This window comes from Glycine max, chromosome 11, assembly GCF_000004515.6.
Source record: "Glycine max cultivar Williams 82 chromosome 11, Glycine_max_v4.0, whole genome shotgun sequence".
NCBI classification, from domain to species: domain Eukaryota; kingdom Viridiplantae; phylum Streptophyta; class Magnoliopsida; order Fabales; family Fabaceae; genus Glycine; species Glycine max.
Window position 1 is genome coordinate 2,978,264 of NC_038247.2, and position 27,027 is coordinate 3,005,290.

The 27,027-nt window shown below is 32.2% G+C and overlaps 5 protein-coding genes and 1 non-coding gene across 21 annotated transcripts; 5 read left to right on the plus strand and 1 right to left on the minus strand.

Annotated features, from left to right (window-relative positions):
- The first annotated feature begins 1,459 nt into the window (after nt 1–1,459).
- LOC100802762 (phosphatase YqaB-like) lies at nt 1,460–4,201 on the plus strand. Of its 2 annotated transcripts, none has more exons than NM_001255770.3 (5): nt 1,460–1,667; nt 2,840–2,954; nt 3,124–3,275; nt 3,368–3,629; nt 3,713–4,201. In NM_001255770.3, exons 1-5 carry the CDS (start codon nt 1,636–1,638, stop codon nt 3,899–3,901), a joined length of 750 nt encoding a protein of 249 aa, NP_001242699.2. In that variant the 5' UTR covers nt 1,460–1,635; the 3' UTR covers nt 3,902–4,201. The 2 variants fall into 2 exon arrangements, with proteins under 2 accessions (NP_001242699.2, XP_006590329.1); XM_006590266.4 differs by having other exon boundaries at nt 1,480–1,667; nt 2,837–2,954; nt 3,713–4,181.
- Nucleotides 4,202–5,039: 838 nt separating this feature from the next.
- Nucleotides 5,040–7,267, plus strand: LOC100805421 (haloacid dehalogenase-like hydrolase domain-containing protein Sgpp). 12 transcript variants are annotated; one of them, XM_006590538.4, is made up of 6 exons: nt 5,040–5,104; nt 5,186–5,280; nt 5,974–6,091; nt 6,261–6,412; nt 6,508–6,769; nt 6,851–7,267. In XM_006590538.4, exons 3-6 carry the CDS (start codon nt 5,978–5,980, stop codon nt 7,025–7,027), a joined length of 705 nt encoding a protein of 234 aa, XP_006590601.1. In that variant the 5' UTR covers nt 5,040–5,104; nt 5,186–5,280; nt 5,974–5,977; the 3' UTR covers nt 7,028–7,267. The 12 variants fall into 12 exon arrangements, with proteins under 12 accessions (XP_006590601.1, XP_014619302.1, XP_006590598.1 ...); XM_014763816.3 differs by having other exon boundaries at nt 5,040–5,099; nt 5,977–6,091; XM_003539096.3 differs by having other exon boundaries at nt 5,059–5,104; nt 5,977–6,091.
- Nucleotides 7,268–8,885: 1,618 nt separating this feature from the next.
- Nucleotides 8,886–9,678, plus strand: LOC100808080 (uncharacterized). The gene has a single exon (XM_003539100.4). It carries the CDS (start codon nt 9,128–9,130, stop codon nt 9,422–9,424), a length of 297 nt encoding a protein of 98 aa, XP_003539148.1. The 5' UTR covers nt 8,886–9,127; the 3' UTR covers nt 9,425–9,678.
- Nucleotides 9,679–10,981: 1,303 nt separating this feature from the next.
- LOC100306202 (uncharacterized) lies at nt 10,982–13,336 on the minus strand. The gene is given in 5 exon segments (NM_001248419.2): nt 10,982–11,410; nt 11,591–11,672; nt 11,789–11,828; nt 11,935–12,069; nt 13,216–13,336. Coding segments are annotated over 4 exon segments (414 nt in total). The 5' UTR covers nt 12,034–12,069; nt 13,216–13,336; the 3' UTR covers nt 10,982–11,217.
- A 3,220-nt stretch (nt 13,337–16,556) lies between these two features.
- On the plus strand, nt 16,557–20,952 carry LOC100784375 (uncharacterized). 4 transcript variants are annotated; one of them, XR_416647.4, is made up of 11 exons: nt 16,566–17,005; nt 17,655–17,782; nt 17,906–17,977; nt 18,104–18,243; nt 18,359–18,473; nt 18,558–18,638; nt 19,215–19,352; nt 20,009–20,096; nt 20,238–20,348; nt 20,440–20,521; nt 20,610–20,952. XR_416647.4 is itself a non-coding variant. In XM_014763820.3 (10 exons), the coding sequence occupies exons 1-10, from the start codon at nt 16,756–16,758 to the stop codon at nt 20,460–20,462; spliced, it is 1,143 nt and encodes a 380-aa protein (XP_014619306.1). In that variant the 5' UTR covers nt 16,557–16,755; the 3' UTR covers nt 20,463–20,952. The 4 variants fall into 4 exon arrangements, 2 of the variants coding, with proteins under 2 accessions (XP_014619306.1, XP_003538768.1); XR_416648.4 differs by having other exon boundaries at nt 20,613–20,952; XM_014763820.3 differs by having other exon boundaries at nt 16,557–17,005; nt 20,241–20,348; nt 20,440–20,952.
- A 1,235-nt stretch (nt 20,953–22,187) lies between these two features.
- TRNAK-CUU (transfer RNA lysine (anticodon CUU)) lies at nt 22,188–22,260 on the plus strand. Its single transcript has one exon. It is a non-coding gene; the product is annotated as a tRNA-Lys (tRNA).
- The last annotated feature ends 4,767 nt before the right edge of the window (nt 22,261–27,027 follow it).

The window sequence follows — 27,027 nt, forward strand, 5'->3', positions numbered from 1 at the left end:
AGGATTTAACTCCTCTCCATATCATAGCTAGGGGGACAGAATGCAGAAGGAGGAGGAGGAGGAGGAGACTCCCTTGGAAGGACAAGAAAACGACATTGCTGAGGTTCCTCTCCATGTTTCTATATAGCACCTTGTAATTTGCTTGGTTCCGTTAATTTTTCTGTTATGAATTGATTTTCATACACTGGGATAACATTTAATTATTATCTAATATATATACATTTTAGTTAGTTGCACCCAAAAAAAATAATTCTAGCTATTCCCAGTGTACGAAGAAAGCCTTCCTATAATATATATATATACACAAACATTTAAGCATCTCGACGTTTAAAAAGATTGGAATGAGAAATTTCTTGATCCACATCGACCATGACATGGAATCCACTTTGAGGCTTTGGAATTGGACCTATGATCAATTTAAGATTATTATTATTGTTTTTTGGTCATGGATCAATTTAAGCAGTCAGAATAATTCGACTTGCATTATGCATAGTTCAAGTTCTTATGGTTAGGGCTGTGGCTGCCCACTGGAAAACTGGCCTATCCCATTTCCATGCGGATTTAACCCTAACGAGTCCATACCATTGATACCAAATCATTGCACGGAACTCCTAAAACGGGCTTTGCTTCGGCTTGCGTTTTGATTCTTTTTCTTTCTTTCTTTCTACTTTTGTTTTACACGGAACGGGCTAAAGTTCAAGCAAAAGTAATTATTTGTTATTTGTCTATGTTAAAAATAATAATAAATCTAGTGATTTTTAAAAGACAATAATTGAAATTCATAATATTAACGGCGTCGACCCTATCGATGAAGGACTAAATTGATATATTTTAAAAAAATTGAGAAATAAATTAACATGCTTTTTATTGAATCAAATCAAATCAATCTTTATTGTTTATGTTTTGAAATCCAACCAAGATGCAAAACTTGTACTAATACTTATTTATTTTATATGTATACCACTTGACATATATAGTTATTTGTAATATTATGTATATTATTTTCTTTTTCAAATGACTTCTTGACAATTTTTTTATTATAAAAGGTTTAACTTATTATTTTCTTTTTCAAATGACTTCTTGACAATTCTCTTAAAAAAATTAATCATTTGGATTTAATTTTTATGTACTTTCGACGTAAAAACATATATATTATTAAGCAATAAAAATAAACGATATAAATTTTAAAATAATTATTATAAAATTTAATAAACATATTATATATAATAATTTATAATTAGATGATATAAAGTACATAAGTTATTTTTTAAAAACGTTAACAAGCTTATGTGAATTTATAATTGAATAAAACTGGATTATTTTCTCAATTTTCTAATATCAGTTTTATATTTTAATTTTAATTTTAAATTTGATTCCAATAATAAGGTTTGCATCCTTATAAGTTAATAGTTTTCTTTTACTGATTTAGTTTTAATTGTTTTTATTAACTCTTACAATTTTTATTCGTTAAGGTGGAGCACATGGCATATCCGCCATGTACTTTCTTTATGCTTTTTTGGCAGATTCCATTACATTAACATTAACATGCTCAACTGACTCTTCCCTTTCTCCGTTTCCTCTGTTCTTTCTCTCTCTCTCTCTCTGTACACACCACATCTTTCAGTTTCACTAACAATGACGGTTTCTTCTGAGAATTGCGTCTCTAGGTATGTATTCATTTTTATTTTATTGCAATACCCAGAGCAATTTCAAATTTTCAAGGACATTGTGTTGTGTTTTGTGTTTCCTTTACACGTATGTGTGCGATGATTGCTAAAAGTTCCCCATTTTCTATGTCCTTGTGTGTCAGAAACCTTTTTGTTTATTGAATCACTTATCATTCTGTCATGAGTAATTGTTATTCATAGTTGTACTTTCCATATATTCTTCAGGTTTGTTCTGTTGTAATAGTATTTCACATGCACATGGATCAATCCTTTCTTGGTGAATGGATGGATTTGTGATTCATTTTTTCTAGTTTAGATCAATATCATATAATAGAACAAAGGGGAGAGGAGGAGGAGGTTGGATTTTGCACCCAAAAATTAGGTATATCCTGTTTGATTTACCCCCTTTTTCTCGTCTTGGAAATTAAAACAAGAGCCCTTTTTTACGATTGTTCATAATTTTGAACCTCAAGAAAAAACCTAAAAAAAAATAAGGAAAAAAGCATGAATCTTGGATTTATCATATACCGTAGGTGGTAAGTGGCAACTATTAGCTAAGATTCTCTTATAATATTAAGTGGTGCTAAGGTACTTCACTGCCCCAATTCCCTGCATGGTAGGCGCAAAAAGTTCATTGATGTTAGGATCTGGCAAACTAGGGAATAATGCATCGTGTGTGATACGTCAAATTCTTTGTCATAATTCTCACAATTACTGGCTTCTTGTTTAACTGATTAGCCGCAGAGGGGCTGGCATACATATGCATGCGATATGGTTTGCATTGTTAGACATAAAAACTGTTATGTGCCTTCGCCCAACAGTTTATGATTTTAAAACAGTTAGCTTATGGCAAGGTATTTAAGCCTCTACAATGACATCTTAGTCCAGAAATCGATCCTTGTTATCTTCATTCTTATAAATAGAAGTTAAATTTCAGGATAAGGGAAGGTACTTCTGTGTATTATCTATGTTTTAAATCAAAAGGACTCTTGCAGGGACACGTTACTTAGATATATAAACCATGTATGCAATGGCTTATGCTTTTGGTATAGTTGGCTACTTTGTTCTTGATGTGCTTCGTGATAGAAATTTTAGTATATAGGCATATCTTACTTTATCATTTGCTGTACAGCTTGTACTTGTCACTCATTACTTTTTTGTTGTGTCAGCAGCCAGAGTTCTCTCACTAGACTTGCTCCACTTGAAGCAGTGCTCTTTGATATAGATGGAACTCTTTGTGATTCTGATCCACTCCATTACTATGCCTTCCGCGAAATGCTTCTAGAGGTAGTGTGTCTTTTCTTAGTAGGAAAGTTTTAACGCAACATATTGAAAAATAAATACATTTTTTTGTTGCAATATTCCTTTTATAGTATTTATAAATCACCAATTTACCACAACTAAGCACATGATCAACAGCTATTAAAAAACTAATAGTAGTTTCTGTTGGTGTCAGATTGGTTTTAATGAAGGTGTTCCTATAACAGAGGAATTTTTTATTGAGACTGTTGCTGGCAAACACAATGATGATATAGCCTCGGTTCTCTTTCCTGGTGATCTGGAACGAGGTTTAAAGTTTGTTGATGATAAGGAAGCCATGTTCCGGAGGTAAACAATGCTTACTTTCTTTCACTTTCTATCTCTCCACCCTTCCCCCATGTGGTCAATTTGAAGCTTCATCCATTTCCCTGATCGTCCAGATTGGCCGCAGAGCAAGTGAAGCCTTTGAATGGCCTTGATAAAGTGAGGAAATGGATTGAAAATCATGGGCTGAAGAGAGCTGCAGTTACCAATGCTCCAAGGGCAAATGCAGAACTCATGATCTCAATACTTGGTCTCTCAGATTTCTTTGATGCTGTTATTATTGGTGGTGAATGTGAACGTGCCAAGCCTCATCCAGACCCCTACCTGAAAGGTCTTGAAGCTCTGAAGGCATCAAAAGATCACACATTTGTATTTGAGGTCTGCATTTTTTGTAATGCCTTCTTGAAGAATAATTTGTTCTGGATCTGCTTTTGACACAGCATTTCTTTTTTTGGTTATAGGATTCTGTTTCAGGGATCAAAGCTGGAGTTGCAGCTGGGATGCCTGTTATTGGTATAGCTACTCGTAACCCGGAAAATTTATTGATGGAAGCAAAACCTGCCTTTCTGATTAAGGATTATGAGGATCCAAAATTGTGGGCTGCTTTGGAAGAACTTGACAAGGCTGGTGCATTTAGTTTGAATTACTAGTGCAACTGACATAATTTTCTGATAAAAACAAATAGCGGGATTCATATTAAATTCATAGGTTAGCCTGCATAATTTTGTTGTAGGTGGCCCCCATTATAATACTAGTCCATAATTAGTGTTGCTTTGCAACCTAGAGCAAATAGTTATATTCTATTTGTATTTTGTAATAATGTGATTGTTATCTATGAACCCGCATGGTCAAGGCAAGGAAATTGCAGTGCCCAAGTGTACTATTGTTTTTACTTTACAAAATCAAATCCCTCACAAATAATTTACGGTTTATATTTTTTGTAGGGTCAATGCATAAGAGCTGGGCTATAATTTAGATTTTTCACACAAAGGTCCAATAACCTTTATCCTATTTTAGTCTTCTAATTTACCGAACTGTTCTGAAAAGGATGTAACCACATCTCACCTTAGGAAAAATAAATGCAAAACTTCACACTGACAACATGCTTAAAAAAATAATATATAATTTTAGTACTTATAAATATGTTAGTTTCTTTCACCACCTTGTGATGACAGAATATGCATTACTGTTTTATCCATGAATTTGGTGTTTTTTTTTAGTCTCTAAATTTTATTTTATTTTTGTCTTTGAATTTTGAGGAATTATTCTTTTAGTCTCTCGTATAATAAATTGATAATTTATGGAGATTTTTAACTGTCATAAATTAATTTTTTATTTTTTAGATGCTTGAATTTTTATTTTAAAATTATCACAAAATTTTAAAAATAATCATAGTGTCAATTTATTAAGTTAAAGACAAAAAATAAATTATCAAAATTCAAGAACTAAAAAAAAACACACTTCAAATTCAGGAACTAAAACAGTAATTAAGTCTTAAGCATATTATATCATAACAATGATATGTTATTTGACATATATATTTATATGACTTAATTATAATTTTGATTTCTCTAGCATCATAATAATGTTAGCTAGCATGTTATGTCATATCATCCGAAAATCCTATTACATATTTAACACGAGAAGGATGATGGGGTAAAAATTGCACAATTGCCATACTTGGATGACCAATTTGCACAATTGAGCCTTTTTTTTTTTTTTACTTTTTTCTCTAACTAGGAAAAAAAGTAAAAATAAGTGAACTCTACCTTTTCATAAACTTGAAACAACACATAGTGACCAGTGAGATTCTTTTTAGCGGATTCGACAAGTACGATGCTTCTTCTGGTGAAGTAAATCTCTCTTTTTTCGGTATAACCATGAGCAGCTTCTTGTTAACATTCCCTTACTTCCCTAACGACGCTTCGTGGCAGGTAAAACTTTGTCCTTCTCCACAAATTCGCCTTGTCTGCGTCAAAACCAATCTCAAAACACTCACCAAGGCTTCTTCTCAGAATTGCGTCGAAAGGTGTCTGTGCTTGTGCTTCTATCATTTGCATCTTTGTTCGTTTTATAGCAGCTGGGATTCGTTTTCGAATTTCAAATACATGGTTGTTTTCTTCTTCGTCCTATTATCATGTATGTTTGTACCAAAAAAATATCATGTATTACGTATGTTCGTTCTATGTATGTTGCCACCACCCATCATTTAGAATTCAGAAATCTCTTTAGCGTTAGTTAAATATCGCACTCGTATCAATTCTTTCCAACTCCCCAAGAGCATAGATTATGCTCCTTCCATATTTGATGGATGCATCATGCATCAATACCCCCTCCCTCTTTGTTTTAAAGCAAAATTGTTGGTTTTTTATTTTTATTTTCTGGTTGAGATCAAAGTCATGTAGAACAAGGGAAGAGATGAGGTTGGATTTTGCACCCAAAAGGTTTATGATATGTCTAATTCTTTGTCCTTATTTTCACATTTCTGTCTTCTTCTTTAACTAGTAACCATGTGGTTTAAAATTGGATCCTTGCTATCCTCATTCTTTCAAATATTGTCTATGTTTTAAGTCAAAAGGGCTGGGGGCATGTCAAATATATAAACCATTCAGATAGCTTTGGAATAGTTAGTTCGGACATGGTCTGTGATAGAAAGTTTAGTATACTCGCAAATTCTAATTATTAACCAAACTTTTCTCTCATTTCCTTCATGTTGTGCCAGCAGCATGAGTTCTCTCACCAGTCTTGCTCCACTCGAAGCAGTGCTCTTTGATGTTGATGGAACTCTCTGTGATTCTGATCCACTCCACTATTATGCTTTGCGTGAAATGCTCCAAGAGGTACTGTTCCTTTTCTTAGACGAAGAAAAGTTTTAATGCAAAAATATTTAGAAAATAATTATAGTTGTTCTGTTGCAATATTCCTTTTGTGATATTTCCAAATAACCATCACTAAGTACATGATCAATAGCTATTAGTAAACTAACAAGAACCTCTTGGTGGTTGTCAGCTTGGTTTTAATGGAGGTGCTCCTATAACAGAGGAATTCTTTGTTGAGACATTTTCTGGCAAGCACAGTGATGATACTGCCTTGGTTGTCTTTCCTGGTGATCTGGAACGAGGTTTAAAGTTTGTAGAAGATAAGGAAGCCATGTTCCGGAGGTAAACCATGTTCACTTTCTTTTACTTTCTCTCCACCCTTCCCCCATGTGGTCCATTTGAAGCCTCAGCAGTTAATTCCCTGATGGACTATCCAGATTGGCTTCAGAGCAACTGAATCCCTTGAAAGGCCTTGATAAAGTGAGGAAATGGGTTGAAAACCATGGTCTGAAGAGAGCTGCAGTCACCAATGCTCCAAGGAAAAATGCAGAACTCATTATCTCAAAACTTGGTCTAACAGATTTCTTTGATGCTGTTATTATTGGTGATGAATGTGAACATGCCAAACCTCATCCAGAACCCTACTTGAAAGCACTTGAAGTTCTGAAGGCATCAAAGGATCATGCATTTGTATTTGAGGTCTGCATTTTTGTGATGACAAACTAAAGAATAACTTGTTTTAGATCTGCTTTTGACACACTGTCTGTTTTTCTGTCATAGGATTCTGCTTCAGGGATAAAAGCTGGAGTGGCAGCTGGGATGCCTGTTATAGGTTTAGCTACAAGAAACCCGGAGAATTTACTGATGGAAGCAAAGCCTGCCTTTCTGATTAAGGATTATGAGGATTCAAAATTGTGGGCAGCTTTGGAAGAACTTGACAAGGCTGGTGCACGTTAAGTTTGAATTAATGATGTGACTGACGGAATTTCTTGATATAAACATGTAACAAGGAGTTCCATATTAAATCCCCTACTTCCCTAAATAATTTTGTTCAAAGTGGGCAATATTATTACACTAGTCCACAATCAATCTCGCTTTGGAACAGAAGGCAAACGGTTCTATTCTATTTGTATTTAGTAATAATGTAACGTTGGCCATGAAATTTGCAATACTAAGTGGGATATTGTTTATACTTTATTATAGAACGTTCTCTTGCAAAGGAACACACGCATTCAGTTGGTATGAATGGTGCTTAATTAAAGCATGCATTTTAAAACAGCCACAGACAGATGTACCATCATGGCCAAAATGTACATTAATCCCATGGACTCTGAATCATAAATCCAGGGAATGCAGAGAAAGTATATATATATATATATATATATATATATATATACATACTGTTGCCTGCAATCTAAACTCTGTCACTAACATTGTAACAAACTCCTCTGCATCCTTCACCTTTCCTGCTCGGTCCAAAAGATTGATAATACTAACACATAATGCTCTAAACCAGGTTGAATAGCATAAGCATTAACCATGGCAAGCAATAACTCCCAGTCTCCCACCCTTTATCAACAAGACTCACATGGGCACATGCTGTCAGGACACCAAGGAATGTAAGGCCATCTGGGTAAATTCCAAATTCAAGCATAGTTTCATACTCTTTTAAAGCTTCGTTGGCCCTCCCATGATCGGAAAGGCCCATGATCATGGTGTTCCAAGAAATTTTGTCCCGGTAAGTCATGTTAGAGACTATCCTACATGCATCGTCTATCTCCCCGCATTTTGCATGCATTGCAATTAGAGAGTTCTCAAGAATCAAATCATCTTCATACACGTCTTCAATTGCATACCATGTAATTGCCGCCCCTGATCGAGATAAGCAACTGAACCCATGGCTCCAAATAGAACAGCATATGTAGAACTCATAGAAGAAACACCATGAGCCATCATCTCAACAAACAAGCAGAAGGCTTTGGCAATAAGATCATTCTGCACATACCCATAAATCATCTCAGTCCATGCAATGGAATCCCTATCACTACCAGGCATGTCATTAAACAAATTCCAAGCCTTCAATACTTGGCCAGCACTAAGATAGCCAGCAATCATGCAAGTCGACACAACCTTGTTCTGAATGGGTATCATATCAAACAACTCTTGAGCTCTTTCCCGCTAACCTGCCCGAACATAACCATTTATCATGGAATTGAAACATAGATCATCACAGTCTTTCAGATTACCTTCAAACACATTGCATGCAGAGTCCATAAGACCAAACCCAGAGTACATCCTAACAACACCTCTTCGCAACCTACCATCATAATCATCAATCCCCCAGCTGTTAACGAGCACAAATAGAGATCTTCATCAATCCCCCATCCTAACAATAGTCCTGAACCCCGCGGTGCCATACGATAGGCTTCACTCCTTGAGGGAGTGAAAAGCGACAAGCTGAGCTGAGAAGCGGAGACTATTGTTCTTCGTTCATGACGGAACACAAATAGAGATCTTCTCAATGTCTCTGTCTCTCTAGTTTATGTCCAGACTCCAGAGTAACCCACTAGTATTTCTCTTCTAATCTAATTATAATACCTAAAACAATACGTACCATTTCGGATTATATCAATATTAAGGCTTTGGAATAAGTATAAAAGTATTTATGGATGTGATTAATTTATTGAATTTTAAAAAATACTAAATAACTTTCTAATACATAATTATTTGTAATTAATAATTTATTTACTTTTCTTATATATTATATTATTGTTACTATAAGAATAGTCTTAGATAAAAATATTTAATGTAATATTAATTCTGTGAAACAACGTATATTTTAGAATAATCTAAAACGGAAGGAACAGTAGTTACAAAAAAAAAATACCGAAAGGACAATGAGGTCATTTGAGTGAGGCACAAGACAAGGATATGTTTTGTTTGCGTTACATAATGAAATGCTCAAAATCCCTAGCTAAGCAAAGTGAGGAGGAGGCATAGCAGATAACACAAACACAACCTTAGCCAACAACAAAGCAAAGGAAAGGAAAGGAAAGCATGGGTTTACTGTGGTGGCGAAAGGGGAATAAAACCCAAGCCCAACCTGAAGCAAAGTCGAACGGCGCAGACTCAACGAAACCCCTCACTGAGGCCCCAGGGATGAACGGCGCCGTGGAGGTTCCCCGGCCCTCGAACACCACCGTCTCGATTTTCGAGTTTGGCTCCGTGGCCGCCTCCAACGACAAGGTCACGCTCGCCGGCTATTGCCCCGTCTCCGAAGACCTCGAGCCCTGCCGCTGGGAGATCCTCCCCGCCGTTCAGTCCAACGCCCCCCAGTTTCGCGTGGTCTTCTGATTCTGATACCCAACTTTTTTTCTCTCTTTTGCCGCTTGTGGGATTCAATTTTATCTACTTTTTTTTTTTTTTTGCTATAAAACATTCGAGTTTAAGCGCATTTTTCTTTTTGTTATGTTATGTGTCTCTTTTCTTTTCGCCTGTTCGGTTTTTTACTCCCAATATTACATGACTGTCACTGTTATGTTCCATTTATTCGTGGTAACTATTTATCAGGTTGATGAATTATAAATCGTCCCCTTTCATTTGGGTTAGACATTTTTTACTACAGTCCCAATGGAGTTAGAATCCCAAAATACCTATCACATGGGTCCAAACAACTTTGGAAACGCACACATACAGAATAATACTAGGTATGTTTCGGTTTACTTGGGAGTGTTATGTTAAGTTGCACCGTTTTCCCTGTTGTGTCATTGGGATCAATGATGTAAAAAACAACTGATTATACTTTTAAGGGAGGACAAATTGGATGGGTTAGCTGAAAACAAAAGATTTCTCGTGCCAAATGCCTTTGGCCTCAAAACTTAAGTTACCAGTTAATTCTCTAATTTTTGGTTTAGTAATTTACTGCCATGGTTTAGTAACTTAATTTTCCAGAACTTTATAGTCTACGGAACTTATTTATAAGTTAAAAATTAAAGGAGTTTGGTTAAGTTTATAGTTTATAAAGTAGCGTGTGGTTGGTTAAGTTTGGCACACAACTTTTTGGCCAAAATGGGAGCAAAGCAAGTGAATGACCTTTGTTCGTGATTAGTTGTATCTTTCTGTACATTTGTTTGCGTTCCACTATCAAAAATAAATAATTAACTTGTTACATCATGTTTAACTTGTTAGAACATGGTCGGGACATTTTTTTTCTTCTCAATTTCAGCTGTTTTTTTTTTTCATTTTTAAACTGTTTATTGTTGACAAAAGAAAACTGTTTATAAAATATTCTCTGGAGATGAGCTTTTAAATATTTAATTAAATTGCTTGTCCCGATACCTAATCTTCTGTATTTCATGCTGTAACAAGTTATTAAGTTGTTTATTCCCATACCTAATCAAGTTATTTACTTAAAAATAACGCGATAAGCAAACATGAATACAAATATCTTCAAGTTTGTATTTTTATTGATATTGTAATCACAAACACGATTGCAAGTGATACTTTTTTTTCATTTTGCATTTCTTGAGTAGGGGAGAATACATAATTCGACATAAATTGGAAATTTGACCTTGTAAGCGCTGCAAGTCACTACAGTATTTGAATGGAATCACTTTTAAAAGTTCGTTAAAAATTTATTTACATTCAGAAATGAATTTGAAAAATATCTTAGAAGAATATTTTTGCAAAGTATAACCTTTTTTGGTATAGGTGCACGTTTGTCAGATTTCATGAGTTTTTATATTTGAGAAGAAGAAGAAGAAATTCTTAGATTTGAATTTTTTAGAAGCATTTGAAAAATCCATCTTCCTTCTTGGTGTACAGAAGAACTCCACCAATGGTATCAAATAGCTTAATGAAAAATCAATCTTAAAATCACAATAAGAAGGCGCAACCAAGCTGCCTCATTCCTTAACAGACATTAAATCATCTATTACATACAATTCCCGTATATTTGGCTGAAAGCTCCTTTACAATTGGGCATCAACAAATCATTAACTGTGATTTGTTGAGGCTGCCAAAAAATTTTAAACGGGAAAAGAAATATGTTGAAGTGAAGCTCACAAAAGCAAGGAAATCAATAATAGCACATGAAAGGAGTAAATCCATTTTTACACTGACGAAGCAAGCCCCGCTAAAGTCTCATCTCATAGGATACTGTAATCATCATCACCACTCATCCAAAGGTAACATATTACGGCCATTCCAAACACAAAGTAGGAAGAGAGTTCCATTGCAAAGGCTCCCCAACCGATAACCCCAGCATGCTTTAATATGCTTGGAATGGCAATGCCTCCCACAGTTGAGGCTCCAGTCAAGAACTTAGTAAAATTTACCCAGCTGCTCCATCATTTACAAGACCACAAAAGAAAAGGTTGAAAGATTAATCCCCCATATTTTTAGTTTCTTGTCTGATAAAATCCAAATCTAACTTGAATGTAGATAAAACTAAGTTAAGAAGTTGTATGATAAAAGTAGAATGATCTTACTTTTTAATTATATTCAAGCATAAGAGTTTACCTATTATCAGATTCAGAAAATATAGAATCATCAGACCCCGCAAAGAACAGCAAAGGCATTGGAAGAAGCACATACGTTAACACTGCAAGAGAAAACAATTACCAGGATGTTCTTGTCCCATAAAAATCTCATCAATGAAAAGAATAAAAACATATACACTGGAAATTGGTTTCAAATTTCAGTGGTGCTCTAACTCACCACTCAGCATCGGCCACCAGTTATTATACAAGGCACATGCCTGACACAACACAGATGACAGATGTAAGTAAACAGTGGTATTTTTACCAAGAAGTTGTCATCTATTTATGCACTAATAAAACAAGAACATAAAATGCAATCCAGACCAAAATTTGCAAGACGATTCCTCCAGACACCAAAATTGCCAAGGAGGCAAGCTTCCCTGTGTTCAAACAGGCATGAAGATACCCTGGTAAGTCTGCCATCTCCAAATCACTGCCACATGTTATAGGGAGTAATAACTGAAGCAAAAATTCCGTTGGCACCAAGTTATAAGGGCATTAGATCAGAATAAAATACTAAATGAAGAAGCAGCTCTAATAAATACATGATAAATGAGATGGAGTCAAATAACAGTGACAATCTATATTCAGTACGTTTTGGATTCACATTCAAACATTCAAAATCACATTGTAATACTAAGTATCTGATTTTAGGTAAATGTTTATATGATTGAGTTGAAACAACTTTTAGTAACTCTTACGTTGACAGAATTTAACCGCTTACTTGCTTATAACATAAAATTATGCAGGCATGATCCCTTCACTTTAAAATCAATTTTAACCATAATTAATCTTGTAAACTTAATGCTGTATACATTCATACAAACGCACTCAAAAGTTTGTCTTTATAATATCAGAACCAATTCTTATATTGATTATACAGAGTACACAGCTTAAGATCAAGAACAAGCAAGTCAAACACCATGTTAGACAACAACATCAACCAAGTAAACTAATAATGTCAAAAAGAGAGAACTAAAGCCATATTTTGTTGCGAGCCAACCCCAGTAACTAAAAGCAATCCCAGTTTGTGTATGAAACACATTTATTCAACCATAATTTGGCATACAAGAATCCCCCAATTTAACAATCTAATGACATTTCAACATATTTTTACAAGCCAGAGCATAATCTGAGAAATTTAAAGACCTAACATCAAATGATCTAAAAGACTCAAACCAAAGCGTACACAACATTGCATATGCTTGCAGTTGCCAGCACAATAGTGTTTCACAAAATCACATCCATTGTCAATACAAAACAACACTCTCCCCAATTTGATTAATTGGATAGTAGAACCCAATAAATAGATTTATCACACATTTCGTACTCTATTAGACTATAGCCAGCTCGAAGCTACAAAACCAGCAGCAACGCTCGCCTTATACTATAATTTAATTACGAAATTTAATCGATGGAGCAAATTAATTATATAAACAGACTAGAAGCTCATCCAAGCAGATAGATGATAGTGTGAGGATAAACAGAAAACAAAAATAATACGCTAATTTCTGTAATATTATTTATATACAGGATGAGATGAAGAAATTCGGATAAAGCAACAGAAACGAAAAAGGAGATTCAGATGAAAAAAATCGTACGTACCTCTATCTATTCTATGGTTTTTTATTTCTGCCCCAATAACGTTTTCGCTCACACCATCGGCGCGGATCTGCCACTCAGACCGAGATATCAGATACAAAACGAACAATCAAGCGGTCCAATCATAGCAGGATCTTCCCTCCGTGTTTTTTAATCTGATAATGATAATAATACTTTATGCATGTTAATTTTAAGGGTTAATGAAAAATGATTTTAAGTATGTAAAAAAATATTTACAAGTTGAATCAGTAACTATTTGGTGTTTTTTCAAAATGTATTTATGAATATATTTATAGTTTACAACTTTAATTTGGAAGCTTGATAAATTGAATTTCTTAAATATATGGACATGCGTATAAATATATGACCTGTAGTCCTACATGTGAAAAAAAAATTTATAAAGAAATAAAAAAATTAGTATAATAATCTTTACTTAATAAAAAAATATTTTGACTTTAAAGATAATATTATTTAAATTAATAAATTTATCATGATAGTTTCTGATTTTATATTACAATATTAGTATTTATTATTTTCTCTAAAAAGATAAAATAAGTTTTGTCAAATAATAAATCAAATCAGCGCTATAATCTATGGGCGGTATTCAAAACCAAAGTGAAACCAATAAAAAACGAAAACCGATCAAAACAAAACTAACACAAATTAAAAAACTCAAAAACGGCATACTTTTGTAATTTAGATCAATTTTTACATAGTGATAAGAAATGAAATTAAAACAAATCACATATTATAATTATATTGATTTCATTATTGAATGGATGTTTAACATTATGCAGTCAGTATTATTTTCAAGTTTTTGTGATTATAGTATGAGATCTGTAATAATGCTAAATATAAGTAAAAAAAATTATTTTTCAGTTAATATGTGTCAAACAAAATTTAATAGATAAATATAATTTCTTTTTAAATAATAATATAGTATAATAATGATGTAAGACTAAAACATGTTAAATAAAATTTAATAGATAAATATAGTTTTTTTTAAAATAATAATATGATATAATAATGATGTAAGTTTAATTATTGGATTTTACATTATCATAATAAATTAATAAAAAATATTAAATCAAACCAAACCGTAAAAAATATTTATATTTAAATCAAATCAAGTCACATTTTTAATTGGCACTCAGCTCTACCACTCCCACATTGGAAATCTCGTAAGGTGGTGCATGTTTGAAAAAGACAAAAGTGACATTTCTGTTTTTTAAGGCAAATAAAGCATGCCATTGTGTTTACATTTGCATCTTATTTTCTTTTTTTATGGAAAATTAAAATCAATATTATCTTAGAAACCATATAAATAAATGTCCATCTTATTTATATTTTGATTTTATGTAGCAAAAAATAAACGACCAATTGAGAAATAATCAATAGATCTTTTTACAAAAACGATTCATCCTTTTCGATGTGAATTTCATATAATAGGGAGGTTGCTTTATTTTTTCTATTTCTATATTAAAATTAATTTAACTGAATTGGTATAACATAAGACTCTTAACCATGTAGTTAAGCTATCTCTAGTTTGCAACCATCAAGTTTAAATCAAATAGACTAACAAATTTTAAACCACTTTTGTAAATAATCCCACTTATATAGTTTCATCCATGCATTAAAAGTTTCATTTTTCAATATATGTGTTTATTCCAATCGTAGTAACTAGTTTTCTCCCTCGTCCTTGTTAATTGGTTTATTCTCAAGGCATTTTGTGTCATATTATGATGTTTGTTGCAAGAACACAACTCATACGATACATAGAGATTATATTGTCCAGTGTTACCACATGTGTAGTGGTTGAGTATGGATTGAAAAGAAAATTAATTATGTCACAGGTCACGTGTTAATTGTATTAGTGTCAACACCGGATAACTACAAAACAAAAACCATTGTCCTACATTCTTGTTCCTTATAAATGTTGTTATAATCCTTTTAGATATCATTGCATTTTTTTTTTTTGTGAATTGCAAAATTCTTATTTCATAAAACTATATGAACGAAACTTGATGAATACTAATTGGTATTTTTGGAAAATTGGTTAAGAAAATAAAATAAAATATTTTTCAAGAGATAACAACTAGACTCAAATTCCATGACATTTTAAAAAAATATAGTATTTTTCTTATAAAAATTTAAAGAAATTAAATATTAACATCCACTTTGGATAAGAAATATATATTATATATTGAAGAAATTAAAATCGTATAGATAAATACTATTAGAAAAAAAACTTTTAACATCGTTTATTAAGGATTTTTAATATTGGTTATTAATCAACGTCAAAATTAGCAACGTTAAAAATATCAATATTAACATTGATATTTTTAAAATTGATGTTTAACTAAACTACACAATATTGATTGTCTGAAAAATCGATATTATTTTTTGCTTATCAACATCAGTTTTAAAAAAAAATCGACGTTGTTAGTAAACAAAAATATTGATTTTTAGAAAAAATCGATGTTTTTGTGCAACAATATCGATTTTTCTGGAAACTGATATTGTGTTTTGTAATTTTTTAAAAATATTCTATCTATTTTTTTAATTACTAACTATAATTATATATAACACAACTTATCACTCAAAGTTGTAAAAACTCAAAAAATAAACATAGGTAATCTTAAAAAGAAGTAAATGAAAATTGAATGAAATAAAATTAGAATATGCAATATATCTTATATAATAAAATATCTTTCTACAAAACGATAAGTTAACAAAAAAATTTCTAACAAAAATATTTCAAGCATCATTTCGCATAAGATATATCACAAAGAGTTATAAACAAAAAGTATATAGATATTAATATAATATAATGTACTTAAATTACAAACAAAACTAAAATAAAATAAAATTAGATGTTGCATGTGGAAACTAAAATATAATTTGAGTTTCAACTTCCAAATTTTGTGATTATACAAAAGTCTTCCCTCTATAGCCAATTTTTGCATACTTTTTCTAATAATTACAACCAATTTTGTATTTTGTAATCCCTTTCATGGGTGAATCATACAACTTTTATAGATGAGTAAATGGTACTCAACAATTCTGAAATTAATATTAAATTATCTTAAATTACAGTCTAAAATATTATAAGTAATTTTGTAATGAATTTAACGATAAAAATTTGATGGTGATACAAATAGTATCATTTAGGATAAGCTCATAGTTTAGAATTTAGGATAAGCTCATAGTTTAGAATTGTTTTTGGAGATGATCAAAAAATAAATACTTATCTAAAATAGATCTTGATGATTTCCAAAATAAATCATTAGTGTTTAGCATATGTAAATATGTTCTAGTTGATCTTTGCATCGATAAAATACATAGTCACTTTGCATCGATAAAATACATAGTCACTTTATCATAAGGCTAATTTAAAGTAAATTAATATAAACAATAGTAATATATTAAGGTATGAGTGTTATAAACCTGATCTGATACCGTGATTATAATTAGCTATAAGCAGGAAAGGAAGAGAGAAGTAAAGCAGTAGAGGTTTGTTTGTTTAGTGATGTGTCTGGAAACATGAAGCAGAATGATCGGCCAAGGGAGTGTTTGTCTAATTCGAATTCTGAAGGTTGTTCTTTGTCATTGATGGGAAGAGAACCCCCTCAGAATTTGTTACCTTCCAAACACGACTTCCCTAGACTGGTTCTCGTGATTGCACTCGCATCGCTAGTTGCTTGGACCTGCAACTTCCTCTTTACCTCTCTCTTTCATCCCCCTTCCAAACCCTTCTGCGACACAAACCTCCACTCTCCCGATTACTTTCTCGGTAACGGTCTCTCTCTCTCATTTGCTTCTCTGTGTGATTGTGACTAATTGCTGTATGTTCTGACTATGATCTTCTCCCATGTAATGTTGCAACTCAACAAGCCACTCCACTAGGTCTAGGTTGTTGAATTGAACTTTGATTTAGCAAATTTCACTCTGCCGCTGAACAAGTCTCCATGTATTCTCAGGACGATTTTGTATCATTTTCCCTTCTTTTTTTTGTTTATTTGTTTTTCGTTGGCGGTTTTGTGCATTTGAATTTTCTTGCAATAATGTCCAATTCAATATTAGAACCAGAGGGAATGAGTACCGTGAAAAAGGAAAATTAGGATAAGATAGCCTTCTTTCAGGACTGAATTCTATAAGGATAAAGCAGTCGATAGCTGTTAGTTACAGACGAAAATGAACAAATTCATCTGTTTTCCTTTTTTCTTTGAAATATACCATGGCTTTATGCATGGTTGTTGTTTTTCTTATATATTTTGATGTTTGTTTTCAAATGTTATACATTGTTTTGTTCTTTTATTTAATTTGGTGGGGATAGTGATGACTTTCTAATGCAAGCCTCGCCCCACTGTTTCATATTGTAGTCTCGCTGTGTAATTATTTGTTTCTTGTGTATAGTTTCTCCTGACTTGGAATTGTTACAGATATTTGTCAACCTTGTCCAAGTAATGGAGAATGCAATGATGGCAAGTTGGAATGTCATCAGGGTTACCAAAGGCATGGGAACTTGTGTGCAGAAGATGGAGATATTAATGAATCAGCTCGAAAACTTGTGCGTCCCTAGAATTTGATTTTTTGTGGTTTACTAGTTCTGGGAAATAAATACTGTCTATTACATTTTCCATGTTCTTCTTTGCATTTTGTTTGTATCTTTCTGATTGGCATTTGACCACAGCTGGAGAGAGTGGAACATCACCTCTGTGAAAAATATGCTCAATTTTTGTGCACTGGAACTGGAATAATTTGGGTTAGTTTCCTCACTTTTATCCCTTGGATTCTGCAGTTTACTTGTATTTTTTGTATTGTATGCTTGGCTGTATATATTACTGCCTGAGTTGTTCTTAGTGTTTCTGGTTACAACTTCCCATCTCAGGTTCATGAGGATGATTTATGGAATTATTTTGAGCCAGTGGGAAATGTCAAAGTGGACAATGCTCTTTATAATTATACAAAACAAAGGGCAGTTGAGACAATGGGCAAATTATTGGAGACGAGGTTAAACAGCTCTCATGGGTATATCCTCTTCTCTTGCTTTTTGATCAAGTAAAATGGAGCTTTTAATTACGTGTTTCCTAAGAGGCTAAAACTTCTGCTTAGGATGTCACATTGTCACATATGTCTCATACAGGATGAAGGAGTTCAAGTGTCCAGATCAGCTGGCAGAGCATTACAAGCCATATACCTGCTGCATTCGTCAGTGGATCTCACAGCATATTCTAGTTGTTTTGCCCATTTGTGCCATGGTATCCCTTCCTAAAAGGCATACTTTAATGCATATATTTCTGTTATCGATGAGTAAACATGTTAATTGTGTTGAGATTTAACAGCTTGTTGGATGCACAGCTTTGTGCTGGAATGTACGACAGAAGCTAAGCATGTCAAGACGAGTTGAGGAGCTTTACGACAAGGTATAGTGGGATACACTCAGAGTCACAGGCACATGTGATTATTACATGTTTCATTGATGATTTCCCCCCCAGTTTAATAAGTGTAATTTGAAGTTGTGATGGGCAATGCCAATGGTTAAAGAATGCTTGGAATGGAAGCACTTGAATAGATTCTAATAGAATACTTATGTTAATTTGAGTTAACAAAATAGTATGATCTGTTAAGAGGGAAGTTTTGTGTGCAGCAACCATAGGGTTCATATACCCCACTTTTTAAAATTTGATACTTGTCGCAGTTCTGTAGGTTTAGCTTAGTGAAGAAATATCCATACTCCCTAATTTTTGTTGGTAGAGTGTGGATAAACTAGGATTCTGAACAATGCAGTCGACCGATAACTCAAATGGTAAAGAAAGTTTATCATGTGGTTATTTCCAAACAAATATATAAATAAATTTGTGTGGCTCTTGTCTCCTGTTAACTACAATTACATTTACATTTGTTGTGCACTTGTGCAAGGGTTCTTTGACTGGATGGCTAATTGCACGTTTATTCTGATTCCATCTCGGTTTAAAACTTCTTTGTTGCTGATGTTTTAGGTCTGTGAAATACTTGAAGACAATGCATTGACGTCAAAGAGTGCAAATGGTGAATGTGAACCCTGGGTTGTTGCTTCTAGGTTACGCGATCACCTGCTTTTGCCAAGAGAGCGGAAGAACCCTTTATTATGGAAAAAGGTACTTTCAAAGTTATTTTGTAATTCATTGCACTTGATTATCCTGTTTTATTGTAATAATAATTAATCTGTCATCAAAGCAGAACAAGCTGATTCATTTTGTCTGTATTAGTTGACTCCATGCCTCAGTTGGACTTCTGCTGAAGTTACCCTTGTTCATGAGCTGATTTTATAATTAAGTTTTAGGATTTTTATTTGTGATGGGGTCCTGCTTTCTCATTCTCTATGTTTATCCACATTTTGTTTAGGGTTCTGCTAATGAGTTCCCTAAGGGCACTGTTTAAATATTTAGTATATCCTGTTAAATGTTTTCAATTACTTAATAAAGTATTAAAAAATCCTTAGCATTGGTTTTGATTTGCCTTTTGTTTAACCTTCCACCGGAAAATAGAAGCCATTCTATTCTTGAGGATTTCAATAAGGATATGTCACACTTTCTTATGGCATTATCCTTGTAAATCAACAGAGTTGGTTATTCTTTCTTTCTTTCATTCATTCCACTTATTGATTGATGAAGGTTATCTTTGACCCCAACTATTTGTTGAAGTGCTGTTGATGAAATCACTTTGTCCTGTAATTAAAGTTAAATATTTCAATGGATTTTTAAAGTAACTTAACGAATGATTGTTGTTTTATTAACTTTGTTTGGGATGACAGTTAGAAGAATTGGTTCAAGAAGATTCTCGAATAGATCGCTATCCAAAGTTGGTGAAGGGTGAATCAAAAGTGGTATGGGAATGGCAAGGTACATGGGTGTGCGAGTAATTTAATATACTGATAAAATTCTAATGAATTGCTGCGAGGCTGTATTTTAAGCTAACATTCTGATTACTCCTCTTAAGCATTACTAATGATTTATATTGTTTTCTTACCCCATACTCTACAGTAGAAGGTTCTCTGAGCGCCTCAAAGATGAAGAAAAGAAGAGATGCAAGCAAAACGATGGTCAATGAAAGCACGGACCTGAATCATCAACAGCACCCTGCAATGAAAACAGGTCAGTGGTTATCTTATTAACATATTGTTTGAAATCATGCTTGTTTCCTGATGTAGTAAAATTGTTTTGTCGTGCCATCAATTTGATGCAGAGCCTACGGTACCACTTTTTTGATCTGGAGACTCCTCCCAACAGTGACTACTTTCCCTTGTAAATTGTGATGGCCTAAACTTGTGAGTTGACTCAGCTGAAGACTCAAGTGTTGTCTTACCTTGTTTGTACAAAGAATTCTGGGTAAGCTTATGTTGTCTATGTTTACAGCAGCAGAGGGCAATATGTGCGGCATTGGTTGTGAGTGTGACCTGCATTTTTTATGAAGCATTTTTCACCAAAACAAGTGTGGATTCATGGGATCTGCATGCTTATTAAGGAATGTGCTTATGTCTTATAGAGTAATAATAGCTTAGGGAGGAAACTCACGTCCTTGAAAATCCTTTACACCCGCGGTTCTGGATTGACGGCTGACAAACTAGTTATGTACTAGTGCTAACTAAATTAGTTAAGCATTTTTTTCTCTTGCGAAAGAATCCAATATTTATAGCATACAAAGAATGTTATTATATGACATTGTAGTAAAGTCAAGGCATATGGATGTGACTACGAATTCGGACCCATTATATTTGCGGCGTTAGCATATTCTAATCCTGTTTACTGACTGTTCCGCCCGTTAATTTTATATGAACCTAAGCATTCATTTTATTATCTACGTAAAAAACGTGGTCTTTTATTTATTTATTGTTATACTTATCAAATAAAAAAAAACCTATAATATTTGCGGTTTGTTTTATTGTTCTTTTCGCAAATTTACTCTTAAATTAATCTACTTTTACATAATAATAATTTAAATCCTTATCATTAAAAACGAGATAACCTTCGTATATATACTCTCCTTTTATTCTTTTAACGCAAATATTATCTTTATTATTTAGTAATACGTCTCATAGTTTCAGTTTACTATTTTTTTTCTTTAATTAGTTAATGATTCAAAAGGGAATTTTACTTTTCTTATTTTTTTTATCAATGTTTTATTTTTTAAAAAATACTAAACATAAAGTAGCATTTGTAATCCCTAACCAAACGATATTTTATTAAGTGAATTCATTTGTGATATTTTTTAAAATTAAAGGTTTTAAATATCTCTAGTTATATTATCAAGTAAAATAATGTTTCATTTATTAAATGAATATATATTTAAAATATTTGAAATTACTCATAAAGATTGTAGTAGTGAATATCAATACTTGGCTCTTTTCTTTCTTTTATGCAATTTACCTATATTTTAATTTAATGAAATTACTCGTACATTTTACCTATATTGTTTAAATATTTTTTTATAGGACTATTAAAGAAGTATTTCATTAAATATATTTAATGTAATAAGTAATTCATTCTAAACAAAATATAATTATTTTTAAGCTAGACTTGTTTTAGATTCAGAAGGCTGTAGAACTGCAGTGTATTTGGATTAGCTTTTAATTTTATCGAAATTAATTTGAAAACCATGTTGAAGGTCAAAATTGATTTTAGGAGATATCTAAACACCCTAGAAGTAAGAATTGTTTTAATTTTATTTTCAATGTTAATAGAAAATTTAAAAGGTCTGAATAATTTGTGCCAAATAATAGGTGTGGTTGGGGTGAAAATTGCATCTGATAGTGGTTTTTCTTTCTTTTTACTTTAGAGAGAATTAAAATCATTATTATCCATTTATCCTTAAGCAGCATAGAAAATACTATTACTTAACAGTTAACATTATACTAAGGTGTAGGAGGTGAAAACATGTAGCAACTATAAGTTAAGAGTGAATAAATACAAAAGATGTTGAAACTAAGATTAAAAGCCCGTCTAGCTCAGTTGGTAGAGCGCAAGGCTCTTAACCTTGTGGTCGTGGGTTCGAGCCCCACGGTGGGCGTTTTCTATTATTTTTTCTTTCTTTCGAGTTTTTGATCTCTGCACCGCTAGATTTATGGATTCTGAGTTTGAAACCGGAGAGTTTCCCAAAACTGATGAACGCCAGAGTGTGTTTTTGGTCTTGATTTGTCTCCTACCCACTATCATCCCTTCGATGCCATGCATAAAAAGACAACCTATTCAGTATTCAGTGCATCACTACCAACAAGCTTTCTACAACATACGAGTAGCCAACTTATTGTCGACTTTCTATAGGTTACCAATTAATCAAATCAACATCCCCCTCTTGCCATAAAACCAGCACGAGATTAAATGTTTGAAAAAAATGCAGGCAATTAATTAATTTTGCCTCTGATGTCACATGCTCCTATCCTATGGACCGTTTATAATTCATTCACGTGCATACATAAATTTTTTTCTTTCCTTTTTTGGCACAACGGCAACGAATATTAAACTAATATTGTAGTATATAATTGGGTTACTTATTAGTTTAGATAATATACATATTTATGTTTGTTAGTATTTTTTTTTTCGTTACTTAATACCATAGTTAATTAGTTTTTTTATCGTAGAAACTAAACAGAATTTATAAGACTAACCAATTAAGCTCACCTCCTTAATAATTAGTTTCTCTACTTTACATAAGTCATGTATTAGCTATTGGCTTTTATCGCACATCTTCTGATTATTTTTATCAATTTAAAATTATATTCTACACTCTCTCTCTCTCTCTCTCTCTCTCTCAAGTCTCAACTTGTGCCGTGTTTCAGAACATCTCGCAACTGCAAGCTACTTTGACCTACAACATGGTAACGTGAGCGTGAAAATCCGTAATTTGAAACTGAAACATTCATAAAAATTACTCAAATATCACTTTTATTCAGGGAACAAGTAAAACTTTTCTCATTCTGTGCGTGCTTGGAATTGGAAAGAAGGAATTTACACTTCATTTTATAACTTCTAGGTTCTAGTTCATGATCTCTCTGTTTATTTTCCTCTATAGCATTTCTAAACACATTATTCATCTTTTACCTATGTCGGGATACCAAAACAAGACAAACTTTGTGGTTGCATAAGGAATAACATTTAACAAATTCATGTATTTTCACTGTGACACCGTCTCTACAATCTGGATATTGAGTCACCTATAAATGTGTAGTAAATCTTATAAATTTTACACTGTAACTCTATAGTTTCAGGTATGAAAAAGCTTGTGTTAAAATGTCTTACGTTCATTATGAATATAATCAAAATATTCTTTACAAGATTTTGATATTTTTTTCTTGAAAAACTAATTTTTAAGGATTGAGTTAGGTCTCATTCATTTTCTAATATGTTATTAATGTCATATCATGAAGCATTCATTTCAAAATCATACATTGCGTATTAATTTTGTATTATGCTTCTAGCATGTACGCTCACGCAAGAATTTTCAATTATATCTGCTATGAATAATCAATTCTAAATACTTAGACTAAACTAATTTTTTTATTACATTCCTAGCATCATCGACAAGATCAGTATTGTGCCAACAGTGAAAGGTTTGATCCGTGAGATTATTTCCTGACAGAAACAAGCAAAAGGGAAACCAAACATGAGATATAAAAATCCCCCGGTTGGCAATGCACATGTGGTTCTGAAGCAAAGTGGAAAAAGAAGTTGAAATTAAGAGCCCAATAAAAAGCAGGGTAATGATGTGGCAATAAAATCAACCAAATAAATGAGACTCTTTAATTTATTCGAATTATCAAGTATCAACCATGAGAGGACAAGGACACGTACGTTCCTAAATTAGGCCCCATTTTTTTAATTCTGGGTGTTTGCATATGCTCCTAGAACGCTCTTGGGTCTCAAAACAGTGAAAATGATTGAGCCTTTGACAATGTTGAACAATGACAATAGGGGGTGGAGGAGACAAAGATCTATGAATGATCGTGTATGTGGGACTTCCACTACCTTGAAGATAAAAAATAAAAAAAGCAACAGAGAGAAGATAATTAGATAAGCAAAGCCCTTTGTTTTTATCCACCCTTTCAAACCGTGGGCGATGGTTTTGGGTTTTTTCATAGAGTAAAGGTTTTTTTTTTTTCAATTCTATTAGACTATAAAGGATTACTAATTTATTTTGTGTGATAATACTCTTCATTATGAGTGTATTTATAATTAGGATTAAAACTCAGAATTATTAATTAAATTCAAATAATCTTACATCGGTTTAATGTTTAATGGTTTGATTGGTGAGTACTTGGATAGATAAGTCGAGATATAAAATTATTTTGGTGGTAAAAAAAGATAAATTATACGTTGAAATTTTCTCATTAATAAAAACTAATAATTAATATTTTTTAATAAAAAAAAGTTGGATAGATGAGGAAGTCTGAATTTGTTGTACGTCATTGTAATACCGGACAAGTGACATGCCTAAATTGGTATGAGTGTTTGTGACTTAGATGATGAACACGTAGCTAAGGAGGCAATCCATTGAATCCAATCGCAGTGGGTGGAAGTGGAATTATAGTCAAGCGATTTATTGCAAATCTTTAAATTCTAACTGTACGGAAAAACCAGTATTTTCATACAATACATTGGAGTTTCCACCGTTTGTTTCACGATCTAAAAAACGCAACTTATTAAGAGGAATAAACTTATCTTATTAGTATGTACGTATGGATAAGATTTGGTAGCATTATACATTTGTACCTACTTACATTCACAAAATTATATAGATAATTGCCATAGACCTGTATGCATTTAATTGGTTAGCTTACCTATTAAGATGATTTTTATATATGGATACTTTTTTTTTGACAGATATATGGATACCTATTAGTTATTAAGTTTGAGTCTACTTGCCTTGCCATCCATATTAAAGATAGAGGGGAAAAAAAGTAAATAATGAAGATAGCATAATAATTTTTTAGCATGAAATGCTTAATGTGAAAGAATAAATTATAACCAAATTAAAAAAAAAAAGATATCCATTTTACTTATAGTATGTTTGGTTATGTTTAGTGTGACGTGGCAAAAGAAAATCAATTGTTTTTTTTTTCTAAATTAGAGGAATCACAACTCTTTATTTTAGATTTTCACATTAAAAAATGAATTTTGTAGTTATTCTAAGATATAATACAATAAATTTTTAAGGTTTTGTCTAACTAATTTCAACTAAAATGAGATTAAACAACTTAAGTATAAACCAATTGTTAAATAACATACAGCTACTAACACAATTTATTCATTAAATTATTAATAAGTAAGTTCATTTTCAATTTAGGTAATCCCAAACTTTTAGACTTAATTTTTTAAAACTTTTAGATTTAAAACCTTTTTTTTAAGGCTCTTCATCTGACATAAGTGTTTAATTAAGAACATGCCTAAAAATAGTTATAGGAGTTAAATAAGTTATCCGAAAAGTAAAACCTCAAGAAAAAACTTTTCTTAAATTTATTTTATTTTTATAAATAATTCTATCATTTTCTTAAAATCATATGTAATACTTATTTAATTTATATTTTATGTTAAATTTAAAGTAGTTTTAAAGTTATATCCACAAAATACATTATTGAAAGATGGAGATGAACTTTTAAATTTGACTAAACTCCATATTAAGAATTAGTTATATAACCGATCTAAATAATTAAAACTTGTAGAAATAACTCAAAATTATATTAGAGAGTAAAATGTCTTAATTATGATAATTAAAAACAATAATTTTAAAGTCAAATAAATAAAAAATTTAACCAATTATACTATATTTAATCGTGTATTCCATGTATGTTACTTTTTAAGTTTGTTTTTCAAAATTTTAAGACCTTTCCCCGATTTTTAATATGAAAAATTTTATACATTGATATTGTAAAATAATTTTATATTATTATCTAGATTTAAATTATTATATATGATAAATTTATTAAATTTTTTTCTTTACATTTCACTCTGTTTTACAGTAAAATAACCGTATGTTCTTCCACATGCCATTTTTTTGTTTGTTACAACTTGCAACCACAAACTTGTTTTTTGAGTGGTTGCTTTGCTATAAGCCTATAAGTGAAGTGGAAGCAGGTGCATGTGATTACTACAATTAACTTACATTATAATTTACAAACTAACTGCCCAGACATGTTTAAGCAACTCTTAAAGTTTGGGCTAGCAAGTACCAACTATTTAATTACCAAAATGCCCTTCTTCTGCTGAACGTACGTACCCACATGGCTTTCAAGTGTCGGGGTATAACTGGTTAATATTTTCTTCCTGCCGAGACAAATGTTAAATAAGTTTGTAAAGTACAATTTACAAAAAATACTCGATATACAAGTTTCATATTTATAAAATATTATTGTAAAGTGTTTGTATTGATATAATGTGAGAAATAATCATTTACACAGGTAGTAGAAAACATTGCCCCATGGCATATTTATCCATCAACTTGATGATTTATTGCATGTGCACCTGAGAGTCAATTTTTAAGATCTATATTGGTCTATGAGACGTGATTAGTTTTATTAGACTCTAAGAAAAGTCTATGGGGAAAGGGAAACTCCCCTAGCATTTGCCTCACTCGAAATTTTACATCATAGTCACATGGGACGAAATAGGGTAGCCAAACACTGTTAAGGCAGGTCAAAAGTCATATCAATTTTCTTTTTGCAATTTCTTTTTTCCAAGATTCCCTTTGCAATTATTGTAACATTGATTTAGTAGGAAAGAAAATATAGTGATCATTGTCTTTTGAAGAGACCACTTAGCCCAGGCAAAAATATTATCTTTT

Bases quoted from the DNA above. Each gene is read 5' to 3' on its own strand.
- LOC100802762 (XM_006590266.4), top strand. From the start codon at position 1,636: ATGACGGTTTCTTCTGAGAATTGCGTCTCTAG. The intron at 1,668-2,836 runs GTATGTATTCAT...TTGTTGTGTCAG, and splicing joins TCTGAGAATTGCGTCTCTAG to CAGCCAGAGTTCTCTCACTA. The intron at 3,630-3,712 runs GTCTGCATTTTT...TTTTGGTTATAG, and splicing joins ATCACACATTTGTATTTGAG to GATTCTGTTTCAGGGATCAA.
- LOC100805421 (XM_006590534.2), top strand. From the start codon at position 5,132: ATGAGCAGCTTCTTGTTAACATTCCCTTACTTCCCTAACGACGCTTCG. The intron at 5,281-5,973 runs GTGTCTGTGCTT...ATGTTGTGCCAG, and splicing joins TCTCAGAATTGCGTCGAAAG to CAGCATGAGTTCTCTCACCA. The intron at 6,770-6,850 runs GTCTGCATTTTT...TTTCTGTCATAG, and splicing joins ATCATGCATTTGTATTTGAG to GATTCTGCTTCAGGGATAAA.
- LOC100808080 (XM_003539100.4), top strand. From the start codon at position 9,128: ATGGGTTTACTGTGGTGGCGAAAGGGGAATAAAACCCAAGCCCAACCT.
- LOC100784375 (XM_003538720.5), top strand. From the start codon at position 16,756: ATGAAGCAGAATGATCGGCCAAGGGAGTGTTTGTCTAATTCGAATTCT. The intron at 18,244-18,358 runs GTATATCCTCTT...TGTCTCATACAG, and splicing joins AGGTTAAACAGCTCTCATGG to GATGAAGGAGTTCAAGTGTC. The intron at 20,349-20,439 runs GTCAGTGGTTAT...AATTTGATGCAG, and splicing joins GCACCCTGCAATGAAAACAG to AGCCTACGGTACCACTTTTT.